The sequence below is a fragment of the Ciconia boyciana genome, chromosome 5, assembly GCF_034638445.1.
Source record: "Ciconia boyciana chromosome 5, ASM3463844v1, whole genome shotgun sequence".
Lineage (NCBI taxonomy): Eukaryota > Metazoa > Chordata > Aves > Ciconiiformes > Ciconiidae > Ciconia > Ciconia boyciana.
In genome coordinates, this window is record NC_132938.1 from 19,865,787 (window position 1) to 19,885,789 (window position 20,003).

General features: G+C 36.5%; 1 protein-coding gene across 2 annotated transcripts in view; it reads right to left on the reverse strand.

The window, feature by feature from the left end:
* Positions 1-6,943: 6,943 nt before the first annotated feature.
* The window catches only part of ADGRA3 (adhesion G protein-coupled receptor A3), a 57,918-nt gene continuing 44,858 nt past the window's right edge, over positions 6,944-20,003 (reverse strand). For both annotated transcript variants that reach the window (XM_072862272.1, XM_072862273.1), the window contains 5 exons: positions 15,349-15,473; positions 14,684-14,807; positions 12,750-12,895; positions 8,723-8,818; positions 6,944-8,524 (listed from right to left, as the gene is read on the reverse strand). In XM_072862272.1, the coding sequence (XP_072718373.1) occupies positions 7,282-8,524; positions 8,723-8,818; positions 12,750-12,895; positions 14,684-14,807; positions 15,349-15,473 (1,734 nt within the window). In that variant the 3' untranslated portion in view covers positions 6,944-7,281. The remainder of the gene's footprint in view (positions 8,525-8,722; positions 8,819-12,749; positions 12,896-14,683; positions 14,808-15,348; positions 15,474-20,003) is intronic.

Sequence of the window (20,003 nt, forward strand, 5' to 3'; positions counted from 1 at the left end):
ACATCCAGATTTTTTTTTTTTTTTTTTTGAGAAGTACTGGCCAACTATGTATGTCACTCTGGCATGTTAGCATTTTAGGGCAATCTGCTGGGTTGCTCATTATCCACAGGTGGAAGGAACAAGGTATGGGTGACTCCATCCATTTTTGTTTATCAAATCTTGAGACTGGAATGGCCTGAGAATAGGTATTTTTACACCTACAACCACATTTAGTAAAGATGGCCTTTTAACTATCCTTTTCTGTTTCACATCAAACTCTTCTCCCCTGCAAACACTATCTGCCTTGTAGTTATCAACCCATGATTAAACTCAAGTATAGTTTTACTTGAAAATGGGTAACAGTAGTACATCTTCAGCCCATCAGAGCTGAAGATTAAGCTGTGGTCTGATCCAGTTAAGTGCTTGTCCTGGTTTCAGCTGGGACAGAGTTAATTTTCTTCCTAATAGCTGGTATAGTGCTGTGTTTTGGATTTAGTATGAGAATAATGTGGTAACAGACTGAGGTTTTAGTTGTTGCTAAGTAGTGCTTATACTAAGTCAAGGACTTTTCAGCTTTTCATGCTCTACTGACTGAGAAGGCGGGAGGCGCACAAGAAGCTGGGAGGGGGCACAGCCAGGACAGCTGACCCCAACTGTCCAAAGGGCTATTCCATACCATATGGCATCATGCTCAGCATATAAACTGGGGGAGTTGGTCAGGGAGTAGCGATCACCGCTCGGGGACGGGCTGGGCATCGGTCAGCAGGTGGTGAGCAGTTGCATCACTGTTTTGGTCGTTCCCCGTCCCCCTCCCCGGGTTTTGTTTCCCTCTCTTGTTTTCCTTTTCATTTTTTTTTTTTTCCCAGTTATTAAACTGTTCTTATCTCAGCTCATGAGTTTTCTCAGTTTTGCTCTTCTGATTCTCTCCCCCATCCCAAGGCAGGGGGGAGGGAAGTGAGCAAGCAGCTGTGTGGTGCTTAGTTGCCGACTGAAGCTAAACCACAACAGTGTTCTGTGTCAACTGAATCGACAAGTTCATGTAGCACAGCTCCTGTAAGAGCCTGTAGAAGTTGCATGTCTAGCATCTTTAGAGATAAGCCAGTTAATGATTAGATGCAGAGTACATCAGAGTATTTATTCTAATTTTAAATATCTTGCTCAGCACTTCTGGATGTTACCAGGGTTCCCTCCTCCCCCGGAAGGAAACCTGCCCTTCCTACAAGTTTCCATTTCACCAGCTGCATCCAACAGAAACACCATCAGATAACAGATGAAATTAAGTCTCTGAGTGCTGCACCTTTCTGCTGCTCAGATTTGGACTCTGATAGAGAACAACTCATTTGTGATTTAAAGGGAAATTGCTGCAAACAATTCTGGAAGCTGCTCTATAGCTTAATGATGTAGAAGGGTGTTGGAGACTGTAGCAGGCCATCTAACATTGTATTAATTTGTAGCTGAGCAGAGATTAGAAAAAAGGGTGCAGGAGGAACATTTGATGTTGAAGGAAATACAATAATCACAGTCAAACAAAACTTTTAAGTGTATGAAGTGAAAGAGTCAGGTACATACAATATGAAACATAGGTCATTACGTCAAGAATTACATAGTGATTCTACAAAGCCTAAAGGCCCTGCTATGTAAGTGTGCTGAAGTTGTCCTCCTGTAAGTGAAAATGGAAATTTACACTTAGGATTGTTTTTTCTTTTGTACGTTTGTCTTTTATGTCTTTACTCATTTTATGAAAAGCATGTTCTCTGAAACATTCCCTAGAAACTTAAATATTTAATTTATGTTATTTTAACATTTAGTATTCTCTTTCATTCATGCAAATTTAACTACTGGATTTGAGGCTGTTCAGTGATGTCCCGTTGGAAGAGATGTATGAGACTTCTATATTCACCAGTTGAGTATCAAATGCAAAATTTCAAGAATCTTCATCTAATAGAAACTAAAAATTTCCCCTCAATTTTATCTCACCTTAGTATCTTAAGTCTTGCCCCACCTATTTCACTACAGAGCTCAAAGAATGCAAGCTTTATAAGCACTATCATACTGAGTAAATGCTGACACTTCAGAGAAGATGCTGTGTTCAACTAAGCACTTAATTTGTATACTCAGATTGTACATTTTGGGATTTGATTTTGATTAATTTTCAAACACTTCCATCCTCATTGCAGATTGCTGCAGTGATTGAAGGTTTTGTTTGGTTTTTTTTTTTTAAACTAAAGCCACATTAGACATGTACTCAACTGGCTGCGAAGCATGCTTTAAGAAAGTCAGCAAGCCCCATCTCTGCACTGACCTTTTAGCTGCTGTCTTTCGACTGTGTAGAGCCATCCTCCACTTGACTCAGGATTCGGTCTACGATACCTTGGTGAGCCACAACCGCAGTCAGCAGAGAAGCCTGGTCAGCAGCACCAGTTCTGCAAGGGCTTTAAGAAGTGGCCAGGTTAGTAAACACCAGGCATACAGCTGCTTTCCTCACCTCTGTACCCAAGGACTGCAGCTACTGCCATTTTCTAACCGCTTTTATGGAGGTGAGTTTTGGTGGGCTAGTATTACAGAGATGAAAGTTTGTCATACTTCCAATCTTGCTAACCTAATAGTTTTCGAAAGTTAAGTCTTCCATATAAAACAAATTTTACATCTGTATTTATAGATATCACCACATTTCCTCCTCCATCTCCCCAAATGTCAATATTCAACCAGTCTTGGAACCAGAGAAGGTATAAGACTAATTTAAACTAAAACCAAACTCTCACAATACAACAGGTCCCTCTGGTTTTGAAAGCAGGGATTAAAAATTCACAGGATGCTTGTTTAAATTAGAAGCTTTCTTCATGTTTTGTATGTTAACCTTGAACTGTAAGGACAGTAGTATTTCTCACCAATGTCTATGCTCTTAATCTCTCTAAAATCTAGAAACTGTGACAAAAAAAAAAACCAACCCCCAACCAAAAAACATCAAACAAAACCGATCCTTCAAGTTTGCTCAAGGATGTGAAAAAGCAGCAATACAATACATAAGACAACCAGCTTCAGCAAGCAGCAGTATTAACGCAGAACTGGTCAAAAGGGAATAAAGTCAAAATGGAAGAACTTCACGAAAAGTAATTGTTTCTTCCTCCCAACACCTGAAGTATTTCTTAACCTACAGAAATTTAAAATAATTAGCATTTAAGGTGTTCCAACAACAGATTACCTATGAGCAAATAGTAATACAGGGAGCTCTTCATTCAGTAAGAGGGAAAATACTTGCACCTTCATGTCTTAATCATACACTCAAGCAATGATTGTCTGCATGTGAATTTTGTATGCAGATGTTCAGCAAAACAAGGAAAAAGTCCCTTTTGAAAAATCTTTTTGCTTATGAAAGACACTTTCTTCAAAGACATCTGTCTAATCAAAAGTTCGTTTTCTACGTGTTTTTTTTTAATGCATTCCCTGAGATTACAGTTAACAGCACTCGACATGATGCCTTTCTGCTACCCCATACATGCTGGTGTCACTCGTATTATACTCCATGAGAGCATCACAGTGGCTGGATGCCGTCATCTTCCCTCATCTGTTCCATTATAAATGCCTGGTTTAGTTCTCACCACTTCAGAATTGTCAATCTGGCTGCAAAACTCTAACTATTTATCATGTATGCCTCATTTCAATCAACTCCTTTTTCTTACTAACACTTAACTTTTTTTCTACCTCAATCCCTACCCTTGGTATCACCAAAACTTTTTTAGCCAAAAAAACAGGGTGTGTGTATAGCCGCCTTCCTCCAAACCTGTGATGCTTGCTTTTCAAAGTCTGATTTTGTCATGATTATGAATGGAAAATATACTGGCTTTTATCACAGTGACAAGCAGCACTAACTACTGCTGTTCTAGTCTCTATCATTTTTTTGGTAGAAAGCAAAGTTGTCTCAAAAAAGGCCATTCTCACACCAGTTTGTGTTATCTACTCCCCTTTATATATCTGACTAATGATTGTAGCTACTTTCTCACTGCCCCACTTAAACAGGCAAAAATGAGGTTTTTGTGTGGTGTTTTTTTCCACTGGAGTGATTTAGGTGGGTTTTCAGACAAAGTTTAATTACAACTCCGAAAATAGCCTTGCTTTACACTATTAGGAAAGGACATATAAAAAAGCTTGAAGATTTTCTGTTTCCAATTTCCTTATAAGACACTATACTTAACTCCACTTTTTCAGAGTCTAATAACCTGCCTTCCACCTTTTAGTTACATAAATTCTTTCATTTAAGATTCTTCATGAGAAACACACAAGATGAGTGTATTCTTCAGTATTTGTCAAGACTATATCTGAGAATAATGTCTTAAGTTTGTCATCTGAGCAAAAGCACTTGTTAGATTAAAAGCGAGTGTAGGTATGTACATCACTAAGTGGAGTAAGCATGTTTAATGTAAAAATATTTCTTAAATCATCACACTAATAAAAACCGCTATATGTACCAAGGCTATTCGTAATTTATTAAGTACTTAGCAAAGAGGTTTTTTTAATCCCTTCAAAACTTAAGGCAAGCTATCAAGCTATGCAGAAGTATTACCTGCAGAATTAATTTTAAAGGCATTTTTAAGATCAGCTTCAAGAAAGACTAAACAGATGTTCACTTCCAAACCTGTGCAAAAGGTGTCAAGCACTAAAAGCAAAGGGCAAGCAGATTCTAAAGGATAACTGATCTTATCCTAAATCACTATCATACCTTGTTCAGATAAGAAGAAATAATCTATGGACTGTTTTGACATTTTTACATATTATATAGGGATTGTATTTTTTTAGATCTATAATTTTAAAGAAAACAGAAAGTAGGCTTAAATTATTTGCATTAGTAACTATATCTGTTACTATAAAAAACCGGCACAGTATATATTCCTGATTAAATGTAATCTAAAAATATCTGGGTTTGGGACTACAAACTACATATGAAGGAACCTCAGTGATTATATTGCTGCTAGTTGTGTAACATACAATTCAGCTCAGAGAGACCACTCCTCTTAGCACATGCCCTTACACTTAATGTCTGCAATTCAGTTTTCATTCAACCAGTCACTAAATCAAGACAGACCGACCTGCAGCATTTGGAATGGTACAGGATCAAGTCACCAGTTTTGACTTCTAGGTCCAAAAATGTATTTTTACTAGGAAGAGGAACCTCCACCAAATAACAACCTACATACAGCTTTTACTTTTTCCCCAATTACAAAGCAGTGACTTGTCTAAGAAGCTTACGTATCTTGTTGAATAGCTTAAAATGTAAATATTTTACATTATTTATTTAGACATTTGGTTTAACTTTTTTTTTAAGTAATACCTATAAATTCCTTTTTTTGTGTGCCTATCCATGCGGTAGCTGTAAGGTTGGTTACAAGCTAAAAACTACCTCTCTTGAAGCCAGTAAAATAGAATAACAATCAAAACTGAGTCATACACTTGTCAAAATGTTGCTTTAACAATCCTTAAATGGCAAGTACTCACAAGAAGCAAAAATAGCACCCAAATCCTAACAACACTGTCCTACTGGAGAGGTTTGTACAATGCATCCAAGATTAGTTCAGACTATGAAACCAATTAGTAGAGGGTGCAGTAAACCTGGAAAGCAATAAAGAAACATATCTGAATGAGTGCTCACATAATAAATTATTTAACATAATATTTGAGTACTGAGAATGTTAGACCTGTATCTGTATTCAAACAGACTTAACTGTAAAATACCCAACAGTGACAACTCTGAATTAGGTAACCAAGTAGACAAGTATATACAATCCAATTCCATTTGTTGCTTAAAAGCTGAGTTGTGATATCAGTACTAGATCATACAGAACCATTTTTTGCTGTTTAATACATGTGGTTTTAGTAAAATGGGTATCACTTACTGGAAATAGGTAAAGCCACAAGCATTACTCTGCAACTACAACCTCAAATTTGTCACAGCAGCAGGATGACACAAAATATGATCCTGTTTACACTGAAGGCTCAACAATTTAAGTATAGAAAACTACACTCATAATTGACAAATAACCTATTCTATCATGTTGCATTTTACATAAAACCTTTTGACCTTTACTACTTTTTGTAGTTATACTGCAATTAAATTTAAATTAGAGTTTAATTTAACTGCAGCTTTTATTTTTCAATATTTACGTTATTGTAAATCACTGCACAACTTAGCTATTTGTACTGCAGGAATTTACATGCTTTATAAAACTGATAACTTTATTAATATAGCCCTTCTACGGAAACTTTTTTAAAAAAACCACACAGATGCTGTATGGTATTGGAGATTATTCTGCAAATGGTCACATACAGGTGAGTAAAAGTGAACTTGCAACTGAAAACACTCTTGAGAGAGTCAGCTTGTACAGTGACACTGAACCTAAAGACCCTGATTTTGTCTACTGATCATACTCTTAACAGATCATCCCATTACCACCTATCAAAACACTTGTGCTATTATTATTCCACACTATTACAACTGAATGAGTTTTCACAGATACGTGAAATTTGCAAATTAGCACCTATTGTCTGTGAACATTCATAACCTTCTCAATTACAAATAATTAAAGCAAATTTAAAAAACCATCCCAGTCATGTAATTATGAGGGCAAAATAGACTATTATCTAAAAACATTACCAAGTAAAACTCTGTGCAAGTGCATTAAAGTAAGCCACAGCCATCTGAAAATATAACTAACTTACGCAAATACAAGACAAAGATTTTGGAGTAAAGTTGCCTGTATTCTAAAAATCTCTTTAAAATGTAGCTTCTTCATTTCAAACAAATTCTAGGCCTTATGCAATTAATTGAGCTATTTAAATTGTCTATTTTGGACACCAAATATTTTCTTTAGTAACTGAAACTCATAATTTTCAGATACTGAAGTAGTGAAATCAAGATAACATTTAGTGCAATAATCTTTAAAAAAACAAACAAATCAGTGCAACATTGGGATGCTGGGGAAAATACTATTTATTGTACATTTAAATATAAATTTGAAATGTGTTGTGGACACATCTGCAGGGTTACAGGTAAAAAATAAAAATGTACAAAGTTATGTTCTGCATGTCTCAAGATTGACTCTTCAAAAAAAATTCCACAAAATACCAAAAGTTCATCTTTGTAAGAATATCAAAGATAATAATGCATACAATCTTTTGCTTAGCAGATTATCTTTGTTCCCTCCCTGCATAAAGTACCTAGAGTTTGTAAACAGTCTTTAAAAGCGTTAATAGCTTTAAGGAATGTGTAATCACAGTTCATATGGATTCGTCCCGCAATGAATTATAATGCTACACAGTAGTTTCGTGTTTCCACAACCCAGTTCTAATATTACCAGTACTGTCTGCAGTGAGCAAGGGTCCATCCTGTCCACTGCTTTTAAGTGGACCATTCTGAATGGCTAAATTTAAGCCATAAGATTTTTGTTGGTTTTCAAGTTCAACCGCTATTGGTTTCCTTAGAATATCTTTTTTGTTGTTGGTACCTATTGTTTTTTCAGTATTTCTGCTACTTTTTGGAAGCGTACTACAAGCATCGCTGCTATCTTGTTGGGATTGGTTATACTGACGTTCTCTATATGCCAAATAGGCTCTTCGGCTCCTTGAATGCCCTTCGCTGTTGCTTTGTCGGCTTTTAGGTAAGCCATTTTGCACACTTCCTTCCACACTTGTGGGAACATCATATGCATATTCCCTCAATACTGCAAGCCTGCTAGCACGATGTCCCTTGCTTCTGTTCTTATGATGCCGACTTGGGTGTCCGTTTGTCCGAAACTGTACCTCTAAGGGAGCTACATGCATTTTGATATCATTATCCACTGAATGTTCAGTGAGACTGTTATCAAGTTGAGGACCTGTGTTCAATGGCAGAGAAGTAGGGTGGCACTGAGCTGCTGCAGCTTGTAAGTTAGTTAGTTTACAACCTTGAGAAGAATTTTTTAGGCTTGATGCACTTTTATTCGTGCATGAAGATTCCGCGCTACTGTTGGTGCACTTAGGGGCCTCTCCATTGGTTCCACCGGAACTGGAAGGCTGAACATTTACTTGCACTGAATACGTACTCCTTCCAGGGCAGCAAGTTGTTATCCAAGCATGCCTGACATCTTCCCTGTTAATGCAATGGTGCACCATAAGAAAGGCACTGAGGCTTAAACATGTTGCCCCAAAAAAACAGCTGAAGATCAGGTCCATGGGATAATACAGGGAAACTGACAGAGCTCCAAAGATCCACAGAGCAACATACAAAAGCAAAGTAAGGCCCACTCCCAGCAGCTGTGCTTGAAAACTGTGCTCGTTCTCCAAAGCAGATGTAGAAACTAGTGACACCGACAATGAATCTTGATGAGCCAGTTCCCCGTGTTCATTGGTGGCCAGACGCTGCTGTTCCTCAACAGGTTCCTTAAGCTCATATTTACGTTCAGGGTGACGTTTTAGTTGTATGAATATGCTGAGAAAATACATACAGTTTATGAAAATTATAAAGCTAGCTGGTCCATAAAATGCTCCTAAGCTAGGTTCCCAAGTCATCCAGCAACTGGAAAAGAAACAAACAAAAGAATCAAGATTAACGTCTTCTCACAAGTCACTTAGACTTTCTCAGTTCATAACAGTACTTTGAAATTATCTTGGCTGTGTTACATTTTCTGGAAGAATCAGAATTAATTGCAACAAGTACTTAGAAAAGCAAACCCATTAAATCTTATGACAGAGCTCTTGGTTATATGGTACTTACTAAGGAGCATTAGGTCTGCTGCCATAATTTCGGATGTTTGCTGCTGCTGTTATTCCACAAACTATGATAGGGATCCCTCCACCAATAAGGTAGAACCTAAAAAGTAAAGCCAGTATATCAGTGGCTGCCTAGTGGCAATGGATTTTATTCAGTCACCATGAAGGAAAGGAGAGCTTTCCAGGATTCTGGAAATAAGCAAGTTCTTTAAGAAAATAATTAGGGTGAATCAGGTTTGGGCTTCAGCAATATCAATTTTTTCTGTCTTCCTCACTACCATTTTTTTCCTCCTGTTGTAAACCACCTCTCTCTCACAGCTGCTCACCTCCCTTGAAGGTACTGAACGAAGGTATACACAGTTAGAAGGAAGAAGCAAAAGCTGGCAGTCAAAAGTTGTAAACTGCTGGAAGAGAATACGGAAACTTTGAAGGAAAATACTAAGTGGTATATCTCTTGTTCCAGAGATGAACTTGCCTAACATTACGGACAATATGTTCAGAAGATCAGCCATAAGAGCTCTTGTTGCTTGTGGGGTTTTTTTGTGTGGAGGGGTTTCGGGAGTGGTGTTGGTGGTGTTTTTATTGTTTATTTTTAATGGGCTCTATAATCTCATAGTATATACCTCCTGCTTCCCTGTGGTGGTGGTGGTGGTAAAAACTGTGTGCCTTCACAAGGATGAGGGCATATATTGCTCGAGTATCTAGCTTTTCATTCCAGTTTCTGTGAATTCACATTGAATTCATTAGTGGCACATCAATAATTACTGACAGTCATTCAAATTAATGGCGTTCTGTCCTGCATCTTGTGTTAATTCAGTCCAAACTCAGGTCAAAACATGCAGCAAAAACTACTACTACCCATATAGATGGGTAGTTTGTGTTGTCAAAAACAGACACCTATTGCAATGGTCCTGGACCTTTCCACTGCATTTCAGATTATTCACCAGAAGTTACTGCTGTCTTACTTGAGACTCAAAACAACAGTCTAAAATAAATTAAGTGTTTCTTGGAAGTCTAGATACACTAAATATATTACTTAGTTGCCAAATCCTACAAAGATCAAATTCTATCATTGGTTTATTCTGTGTCTTGATGCAGCAATCAAGAACTGGCCAGATGAAACACATCTTTGTGGCAGATTTTACCCCACTTACCTTTCACTACAAATACTAAGTCATTGCCTCAGAGATGCACCACTACTCACACATGAACAGCTAGGTGAAGCTGGTTCTACACAAGGCAAATTGTTACTGGTGGAAGAGTGAAGCAATATGGATTGTTTGTAGCCATAGTTCAGTTTGCTGTATTGAAGGAACATATTTACAACCGGCCTTGAACCATACCAAGATACCAAGTACCAACACCAAAACAAAAGAAAAATAAAAAACCCAAACCACTTGTGTGTTGCTGTGTCTAAGTCTTCAGCAATTCCTAAGAGCCCAAATGACAAACCAAAACTATCATGCAGCAAGGAGCTGTACGAACAGAATAGTAATTAAAAAACATATACAGAGTATGCTAGAGGAGATGCAGTATTATTAAGATTTTGGGGCAGAATGCTGTACAAGCTAAAGCCTTTCCTTAAGTTAGATCAAAAAGAGAAAAACAAATCCAATGACATGGGTACACAAGAAGTGTTATGACAGCAACAGAAAAAAAATGTAAATAGTGAAATGCTGCATTTCTACGTAGAACACTCGCCCAGTATTTGTATTATAGTAATACAAGTATTTGTGTTTATTTTAAATAAAATTACAAAATACAAATATTTGTATTTTTATTTTATTTCATGCTTTACATGAAGTATCCCATTATTAAGATCTTCAGCAAAGTTCTTTGTAAAGTAGTTCTTTTAGTTAAAAATTTTGACTTTTGTCTTGGTTGGAGTTTGCTGAACAAAATACCGTTTCTGCATGACAAACTCCATTTCCTTCTTGTGACTGGCAGCTGAAGACCTCAGTTATTTTTACACCCTCTTGCCTGGCATGGCAATGCAATATACTTGGCATAAAGTTTTTCACAGTTAAACTGCAATCAGTGCCAAGTATTGCACCATCTTCTCAACATGGCTACTGTGAGCCACAGCAAATCTCTTCTCTACTGTCTATAGTGGCTTTCTGCAGAACACTGGATCCATTTCAAACTCTTTTTCCACCTTGTTCACGACCTGTGACAAAGTCCCATTAACACTGGAAGAATATCATCATCACCAGCAAAACTGTCTTACATGCAATGAATTTCCCAAAATAAAGAATAAAGCTTATCTATGCTAGAGGGGAAGGAAGCTTAACAGGTATGAAGTCCACCCTCAGAAAATACCTACAGGAACTGAAGATCAGCATAAGCATCATGTCTACCTATCATCTGCAAGGTGGACTTCTTCAAACCCAAAGAACACAAAGCAGAATAATTTACATATGGAAAATAAGGAGAAATGTATGTAGGTACACATTTTTATCAGGGTTTGTTTTTTTTTTTCTGTTCCAAAAGACCCTTTGTAATTCTGAAAAGGCATACGGAAGAGAAATATAAACAGCGTGGAGGGAAACAGAGAATCAGTTGGTTTGCCTCTTTAAATTCAAGAAACAGGGGGCCTGATAACAGTAGGTGACCGGTTGCAAACAAGCAAGAAACTCTTGCACAAAACTCTTTGCCTTATGCCACTATGGGTAGTTTTGTTTTGAACATAAGTTTAAAACACAACTGAATGAAAAAAAAAATCCTTCTATGGCTGTTCCATACAAAAACATCACACATCTATCTGACTGAGGAAATCCCTCATCTGCAAGAAGTTGGACATTGAGAAAATCTGAAAAATACAAAGCATGTTTGCTCTGTTCTGATACTCGTCTCCAGAGTTACTGCCATTGTAACAGTTGAGGTGTCCATATCCGAAATGGTACATAGATGTTTAAATCTATGCAGAGCTGAGCTTGTGAGGCTGGTAATTTTACTGCAACATTTTTCCAAAGCAAGAACTCCATGACAAATAATAAGGGATTTAAAAAAAAAAAAAAAGAAAAAAAACCCAAACAAAAAACCATCACCACAGATGTTAAAAAGGCTACTCAGCACCCTTCTGGAAGGCACACAGTTGGTGATGCGCATGATATCCTACAGTGAATACAACAGATTTACTTTTTCTTAAAAGAAAAATAATAAAAGTTAAGGAAAGCAAAGACAGCACTTAAGTGGTATAAATATTAACCTTCCCCCTTCTAACTTATCAATTCAATATTTCTATATGCTTGTATATAGTACTTCAAATTTTAGTTTATTATATTCAGGAAAGCATTTCTGATTTTCTGCAGTCTCTGTACTTTAAAATCAAGCTTTCTAAGTATTTGCCTTTAACTAATCAAAGTTAATCAACTTCTGCCACCTTGTGGAGAACGTCAGCTTAGCAGCTTTTAGTTAATATCCAGAGGCTCAGTAAGCTACGTGAACAAAGTATGTTAATGTTTTCTATTAAAAATATTTAACATAGGGTGCATTTCACAGATAGTTTGTCCCATTTCAGTGATTTCAGAAATAAAAATTCTAAAAGTAATGCTTCACAAAGAACACTATTTTCATTTGATAATGACTGATACCTATTTTTCAAACTATTTGTAAGCAATATTTGGAAGACATATTAAACTTTATTTACTTAAATTGCAGTGTTTGTTAATTGTGTGATAACAGTTATCCACATTCTTTCTTCTATGATAATTTAATGGAAAGTGTTGCTATCTAAAGTCCTAATCAAAGCCCCAGTGGTGATGCTGAACACTACCAATTTCTTAATGTACAAATCAGGAACACAGCATTGGAACATTAATATGCTAAGATCAATCGTCCTTTACCTCATCCTCCTTTACATAATGCTGAGGAACAGAAAAATCTGGAAGGGACTTTACAGACCTGGAAAGAAAATCTTCTATGAAAGGCACTTGCAAAAAAACTATTAGTGACCTGTTACATTTTCTGGTCAGAGTATGAGCATAGTGACTTGGGAAATAGTGAGTTGCAGACGCAAACAACAAGCTCACCTCAGCATTGGTCTGGGTGGAGGAGGTGGCTCATCAGGATCTTGACATCTTTTTGCTTTTTTGGTTACTTGCTTGTAAATATTACGAGACGTCACTCCCAGCCACAGTACTGTCGCAAGAGTGGAATAATGGAGAATTATCCCAACCTTAAAAAAATACAAATAAAAGTGAACCCCGAAACATTTCCTTTTCACCAAGTTAAAAAACTAACCATTTAACACGCAACTTGCATAAAGCCTGAATTTTCAAAAGCTCAGTTCACGAGAAGAAAAAAACCCTCTTGTTTTACTTTTTTGAAAACCACAATGACTTGGCATTTAGAACAGTCATAGTAAAATATGTTATGCAAACCCATCTTCGTATCAGTTGAGTCTGGAAAGGCTACGTAGCTGCAGCTGCCTCTAGTGGAAGCAAAACTTAATAACGTGGGAAGAACTTTGCTGGCCAACATTTTTAATATTACATATCAATCATACACTTTAGGAAACTCCGTATTTTATGAAACACTTAACTTTAAAATGTCTTGTGTTACAGATATTATTCAAATTGAAACAAGTAAGGGAAGAGCAAGCTAATGATATTATGGTAACTACGTAGCAGGCAGCAAGATATAGACAGCTAACAAACTCATCAGCGATTTTAGCATAATGTAAAAAAAAAAAATATTTAACCAGGCCAAACATTAATGCAAAGTCATCCTCACAGACTGACTGGGCACTACTGTTAAGAAAATGGTTGTTTGTCCGATCCTTTGCATCTGCAGTATTTTATAAACTGAACATTGTTTTCTTAAAAGAAGTTCCAGGAATTCCCAAGTCCCTGAAGTTTTGCCGAGGAAAGGCACAATCTGGTTGTCCCATATTTCCCTACTTATAAGCCAACACCAAGATGAAGTGACTGCAAGAAGTAGGTTTCATATGTCCCTCAAATGACGGCACATGTGCATGGAAGAGGTGACACTTCAGTTTCTGTTAAGATGACTGGAGGCGGTTTTTTTGCAAGTTTCAATCACCAGTAAAAGCACAACTCTTAAACAACCCATCCATATCACAGAATTTCTCTTGAAGGATTACTGTCTCCAAGAAGGCAAGAAAAAAATATTACAGTTTGTCAAACTATCTCTTCATCTCACAGGCATATGCATGCACACAGACTAGCATTCTCTTTATATTTGTAGGAGAAAACAGGAATGTATTTTATTGCAACACTTTGAACTGTCAACCTAATAACTACTGTAAATTTTTAAAAAAAGCATTATGGAATATTATAGTGAGGGATTAGAAACTTTTATGAATCACTGGATGGAAGAAAGAAAACATTAAAAAAACTTCACTGATATAATTCCAAAGCAGCAACTGTTATTATACTGAAACACTGCAACTGAATGAGAGATGACCAAATCTTAGAAGAACCAATCATTATAAAAGAGGAGTATCAATAAAGCTAGTGATGTTCGCTTAGAGAAAGCATGGGTCTTTGACTTGAAACACTTCTCTCCCCCTCCCTTTACGTTATACTGAGCAAATGGAAATAAATATTTTAATACCTGTGGAAATCAGTTTTCACATGGTCTGTAAAGGCCATATACAGGCCTATAAAACAATTTCATGAAAGGTAAGTCTCAAAAATAAAACTAACAGGTAAAACTTATTTTTTGTGATAGCATTTTCGGCAACAAAATATTCTGTTGCACTTCTGAAATACTTTTCCAATTTTCAAGTAACAATCTAGTTTTACTTTCATGGCTGGATGAAAATACAAGAGAAGTCTTTAAGGTAAAAAAAATAAAAATCAATTTTTTTGTCTAAATTTTACATTCTGATGAAAATGCCTGTACAGTACTACTGTTCTGTAGGAGGCAAGGGGGGACGTACATATATATAGGAATATGAAACTGGTAACTAATTTTTTCAAGTGTTTGCATGTTTACTTACTGCTTGGCAAATGCTGGCATTCCTGGTCTGAGTTATGCCTCCAATAAACATCACACATGTCAGGAAAATATGAAAGCTCAGGTTAACTAGCATATGCCAGCTTTTTACACTGATCCTGATCACACTGTTAAAAGAAAAAAATTAGACAACATAAAACACAGCTGCATTATTGTCTTTCAGAAACTAGCAAGATACACTTGTGATAAATGAGATATAATTACTGTTAATGATTGTTTGACTACCACATACTTTGTAATCAAATATAATCTCTGGTCTTCATCACAAGAAATTAAAACACCCTCCTATTAACCAGCTTTATACAACTATTTGGGGCCTGATTCAAAAATTTTAGGCTTCAAGCTTTCACATCAACAGAAATGTAAGAGGCTGAACAGTTTGTTAAATTCTACCATCATTCTTGAGTGGTCTCTTCTTTCATCATGAAGCAAAAGTGAAGAATTAAAGAGATACATGGTTACGAGAGCTAAATTGTCATACTCAAGAACAGATGAAATAGCTCCTTGCTTAACTGTTAGTTTGCATCAACAAATTTTATAGAAAAAAACCCCAAATGCAGATTACTGTATCATGTTCACAGCAAAAAGATAGAGTAGTCCTAAACACTATGAAACTAATTTTTTTAGTCTAGTGATTTTGATTCATACCTGTGATGGTATATGTAACTGACTATGATCATCAACAGGCACATTAGCAAAACCATGGCAGTGGCATAAATTACTGGATGCAAAAGATCAGCTGGCTGCGTATATAATTCAGCTCCTGTCAAGTCCTGACAACAAAAACAAAACTAACATTAGTTCACCTTATCTATTCATTTTGTGAGGGCAGGGGGAATGGCAGAGGAAACACAAAATGAAGAATTAGCTGGAACCTTTTAGATTAACCCCCCTCCCCCCAACCCTCCAATTATTTATTATTTAATATTCCTGGCTTTCTTCCACAATTACCTGCTATTCTGGCTGACCTTTATAAATGCAGTCACACATCTTAGAGAACACTTAAACTTCATATATGCTTGAATATACAGAGAAGTTAGCAGCTTGCAGACACACACCATTTTCTTCTTCTTAAAATACTCATATGTATGGCATGTAGAACTGTGTGTTTCAGTTATGATTATTATCTTCTGCCAAGAACCAAAAGAACATTACAGAAAGTGCCCTCAGCAAGTTTTCTGGGGAGACTGATCAATAGATTGGAGGATATTCAGAGGCATGTTGGTGAGCCAGAGAAATGGGCTGATAAAACATCATGAAATTTAGCAAAGGAAAATGTGAAAAGATCTGCATCTGGGATGGAATAACCCCATGCATGCAACAATACAGGCTGGGCATTAGACTGAACAGAAAGCAACCAAAGAACCGCTTGAGGGTACTGGTAGGCAAAAGCTGATGACAAGTCAGCAGTGTATCCTGCTGCCTAAGGCCACACTTCACTGTACCTAGCAAAACCACAGCAAGTGGGTGAATCAATTATTCCCTTCTGTTAAGCACTGTGAGACCACCTCTGCAGAGCTGTCTTCAATTTAAGGCTCCCCAGTACAAGAAAGGCATTGACATACTGGATGGAGCAAGTCTAACAGATCACTGGGATGACTAGCAGGCTGAAGCACACAATGTCTGAGGCTGAAAAAGATGGTTTTGTTCATCTTTAAGAAGAAAAGGAAGATGGGAGAAATCTCATTATTATATTGAGCTACATACTGGGATGGTATAAAGAAGACTGAGTCAAACTCTTCTTGGAGATGAACCATGAAATGATGAGAGGCAATGGACATTATCAGCAATATGTAAAATTCTGATGAAAGTGGTCACATACTGCCCAGAGAGACTGTGTAATCTCTGTCCTTGGAGATACTCAAAGCTTGACTGAGTATGACCTGGACCAGTATGATCTCACTTTGAAGCTGATCAAACTTCGAGCAGGTAATTGGACCAAATGAAACCCAGATGTTCCTACCAGACTTATTCTATGATTACTGCTTGACTGGAATAGATAGTTGATAACTCAAATAGAATTCAACAGCTCTTCAGCATCATTCAAGTTTTCTGAACCCACCCATCAAAATATTACTCAAGGAGTAAGCATGAAACGGAACATTGGACTGTTAAAGCATGGCAGTATTTCAAATAACATCTGAGGAGTGACATTTTCATTTACTAACAAGAATAGCAAGAAGAAATCATTCTGTTTGGATGCAGTTACAATTTACTAGGGTTCAATTTCCATAATGGTAATGAACAGTGAAAAAAAAGAAGAAAAAAACTTCAGTCCCTTCCAGCACTAAATAAAACAAATTTGCTTAACTAAGATTACTGGAAAAATCTATTGAAAAGAATTTTTCAGAACAGACAGGATACAGAAATTTCTCTCACCTATAATTATGAGTGGGAGTCACTCTTAAACCTCTAGAGCTGGCAAAGTTCAAAAGTGTGCTGGGGGAAAGGAGAACAAATTTGGCATTCACAAAGAACAGTAGAACATTAGGAGGAAGCTTCAGGTTTTTTTGAGAAAAATCACAGTGACATACAATCTGTTTTTAAGGTTAAGCTGGGTAATCCAATTTCATGGACAGGAGAAGGGTTTTTGAATTGAGGCTTACAATTAAATTAGTCAGCAGTCTCTTCACCACTCCTTCAATTGTTCTTTCATCAGAATATAAATTTGTTATTCCTAACTAACTCACCAACCTCATTTCAATCTAATTCAATCAGACTGTCAGTTTGATTTTTATGTATTTGGTTTTCTTTGGCTCCTGGAGAAAACACTTTGAGAAAGATAGTAAGATATTATGCCTCAGGCAGGCAGTGTAATCTGATTTCAACACTACCCATGGCCTGGTTGATAGCCAGCTGGAGATCCCTAGGAACTCATTGCTGTTACAAGCATGAGCGAATGTATTGTCACACATAGCCAGTTAGTATCGGAGAACAGAAACTAGGAGAATTCCTGTTGCTGCTTCTAGATTGGTGACAGGTAACAAGATGTCATGTGTGTATTGGTGTGAACTCAGAGAACAAGAGCTACAAATTCACAAGATTTACAATAATCTTCTAAGACATCTCAGAAAACTCAGTATGCCTAGCCTAGCTAGCAAAGGCCTTGACCCAATACACACTAAGTCAATGGATTTCTTCCTCATTGCACTGACATTTTTAATCAGACCTACTAAAAGGAGTGAGAGGAGCTAATAAAGTTATTTCTGAGCTAAACTAACCCTAAATAATAATAATAATTTAATAAAAAAAGAATAACAGTAAAACAACAGTAGAGATGACATTAAGAAGAACATTGGGGTGTTAATAGCCAACTAGCAGAACTCTGTTTCTTCTCAATTACCACTGCTGTTTTTTTTCCCCTCTGCTATAGGCCTATAATAACGAGATTTCAGCTAAGCCTCCTGGTTCTCTCTTCTACTATTAAACAGTGGTTAAAATTATTTGCAAATAAATATAAATTTTTATAACACTATCTTCCTAAATCACTAGATAGAAAACTAGGCACTCAGTTATGGGTTTCCTTATCAGACAGGACTTTACATTATGTTCTGAAACGTATAAAGACAGGTCAGTACATTACAACCTGCTTTCTACTTTAGTACATATGTGTGTAGAAAAGTAGACTACAAAAGTGTGAAATAACTCTGGTTAAGTCATTCGCCATCCAGCCAGGATGATGGAATATTGCATTCAGGTCCCTCCTGCCACCACTGTTCATGTATTTGATGTTAACGACAACTGCTGAATTAAAAGCCAAACTTCTAAAACCGAACCCCGACCTATGAGCCTGGGACCAGAACAGACTTTCACAACACTGCAAATGAAATAGGCTATTATGGCTCTTTTAGTTAATATATGGATAGGCATTACTGAAACCTTTTTCAGCAGCTACTTAGACACCCAGATCTTTTGCAGTGTATTAATTGTGTACAAGGAACATCTAACAGATGAGTGTTACTCTCTGTCCTCCTCCACCTACCTCCTCATCTCCAGTCCCTAGAGCCTAACATTTTGGGAAGTAGCTAAATACTTAAGGAATACCAGTTTTGAGCAAACATAGAATGAGAGTCACTGGCAGAAAAGGAAGAAAGATGCCCCTTCATCTAACTTTTTTGATTTCTGATTGTCAACACTTCTCTATATAACTCACGATAAGATATTCGTATAATCTTACCATGTATTAATTTAGAAATAAGTAATTTACAGCAGCAGATTGAATACGCTCTTCATTTTTCTTCCTCCAGATGGCAGAAATGTGACCAATTTAAAGCATAATCTCTCTTTACATGCATGCTACACATACAAATGAAGTTTAATTCCATTTTAAAGAATGCTGTTACATTTTAGGAAAGGATTATATATTTTAAAAATATCAGAGGGAACTATAGGATTATAAGTTTTAAGTAATTTAAAACAGTACCTTCAGAGGTAAAGTGAAAAGTTGCTCTCTTTGAGCTCTTTTTAAAAGCTTAACATGTAAATCTTAATTTATGTTTAGTTTTTTGGTATTTTACTATTTAATTCTCTTAAGAGAAAGATTTTTCAAAATTTGAGTTGCAAAACAAAAATAGCAACTTCTTATGCACTGATCATCATAATGGAATCCTCTTTCTTCCATGTACGATTACATACAGATATATATTTAATTCCACACAGAGTGTATTAACTACAACAAAACCCATACCAAACTTACACTTAACAGTATTTCCTAAACCTCTTAGTATTTCATTCAGCTTCCTACTAACCTACCATTTTTATGTATCACATGCTACCATTTAGCATCTGTGGTGATGATTGATAAGCAGGGTAGCAGTCACCTTCTCTAAAAAGGGAAGCTTCCCAGGCCAAATTCTGAAATGAAGAGCTCTGGGAACAGACAAAGAAGAAATCCTACCTCATAACTGAAGAGCACTAAAATAAGGTGTCTTGCTCCCTTCCTCTTCAACCATCACTGCATTTTAGAACTGGTTAACCATTTTACTGACACCAATATGCTAAGACTAGAGTTCAGATACTATTTTTTAAGCAATATTTCAAAAATATTTTGGATAGTAACTAAGTGTTTTGATTTTTTTTCCTTTTTCAATCATTGTCTTCTGGTAACATACCTACATACTAGTGAATGAACTGTTAATTTGCAGTGAAATAGCTATCCTCTGGTTAAGGATCACAGCAAAAAAAAATACCTGGGAAAATACTCCTGTCAGACAAAGCTAACAAATTTAATCTAACACAGAGAAGATAAGGGTTTTTTGACTCTTAGCTTTCTTTATTTTAAACTGTCATCATTAGACTAAAAT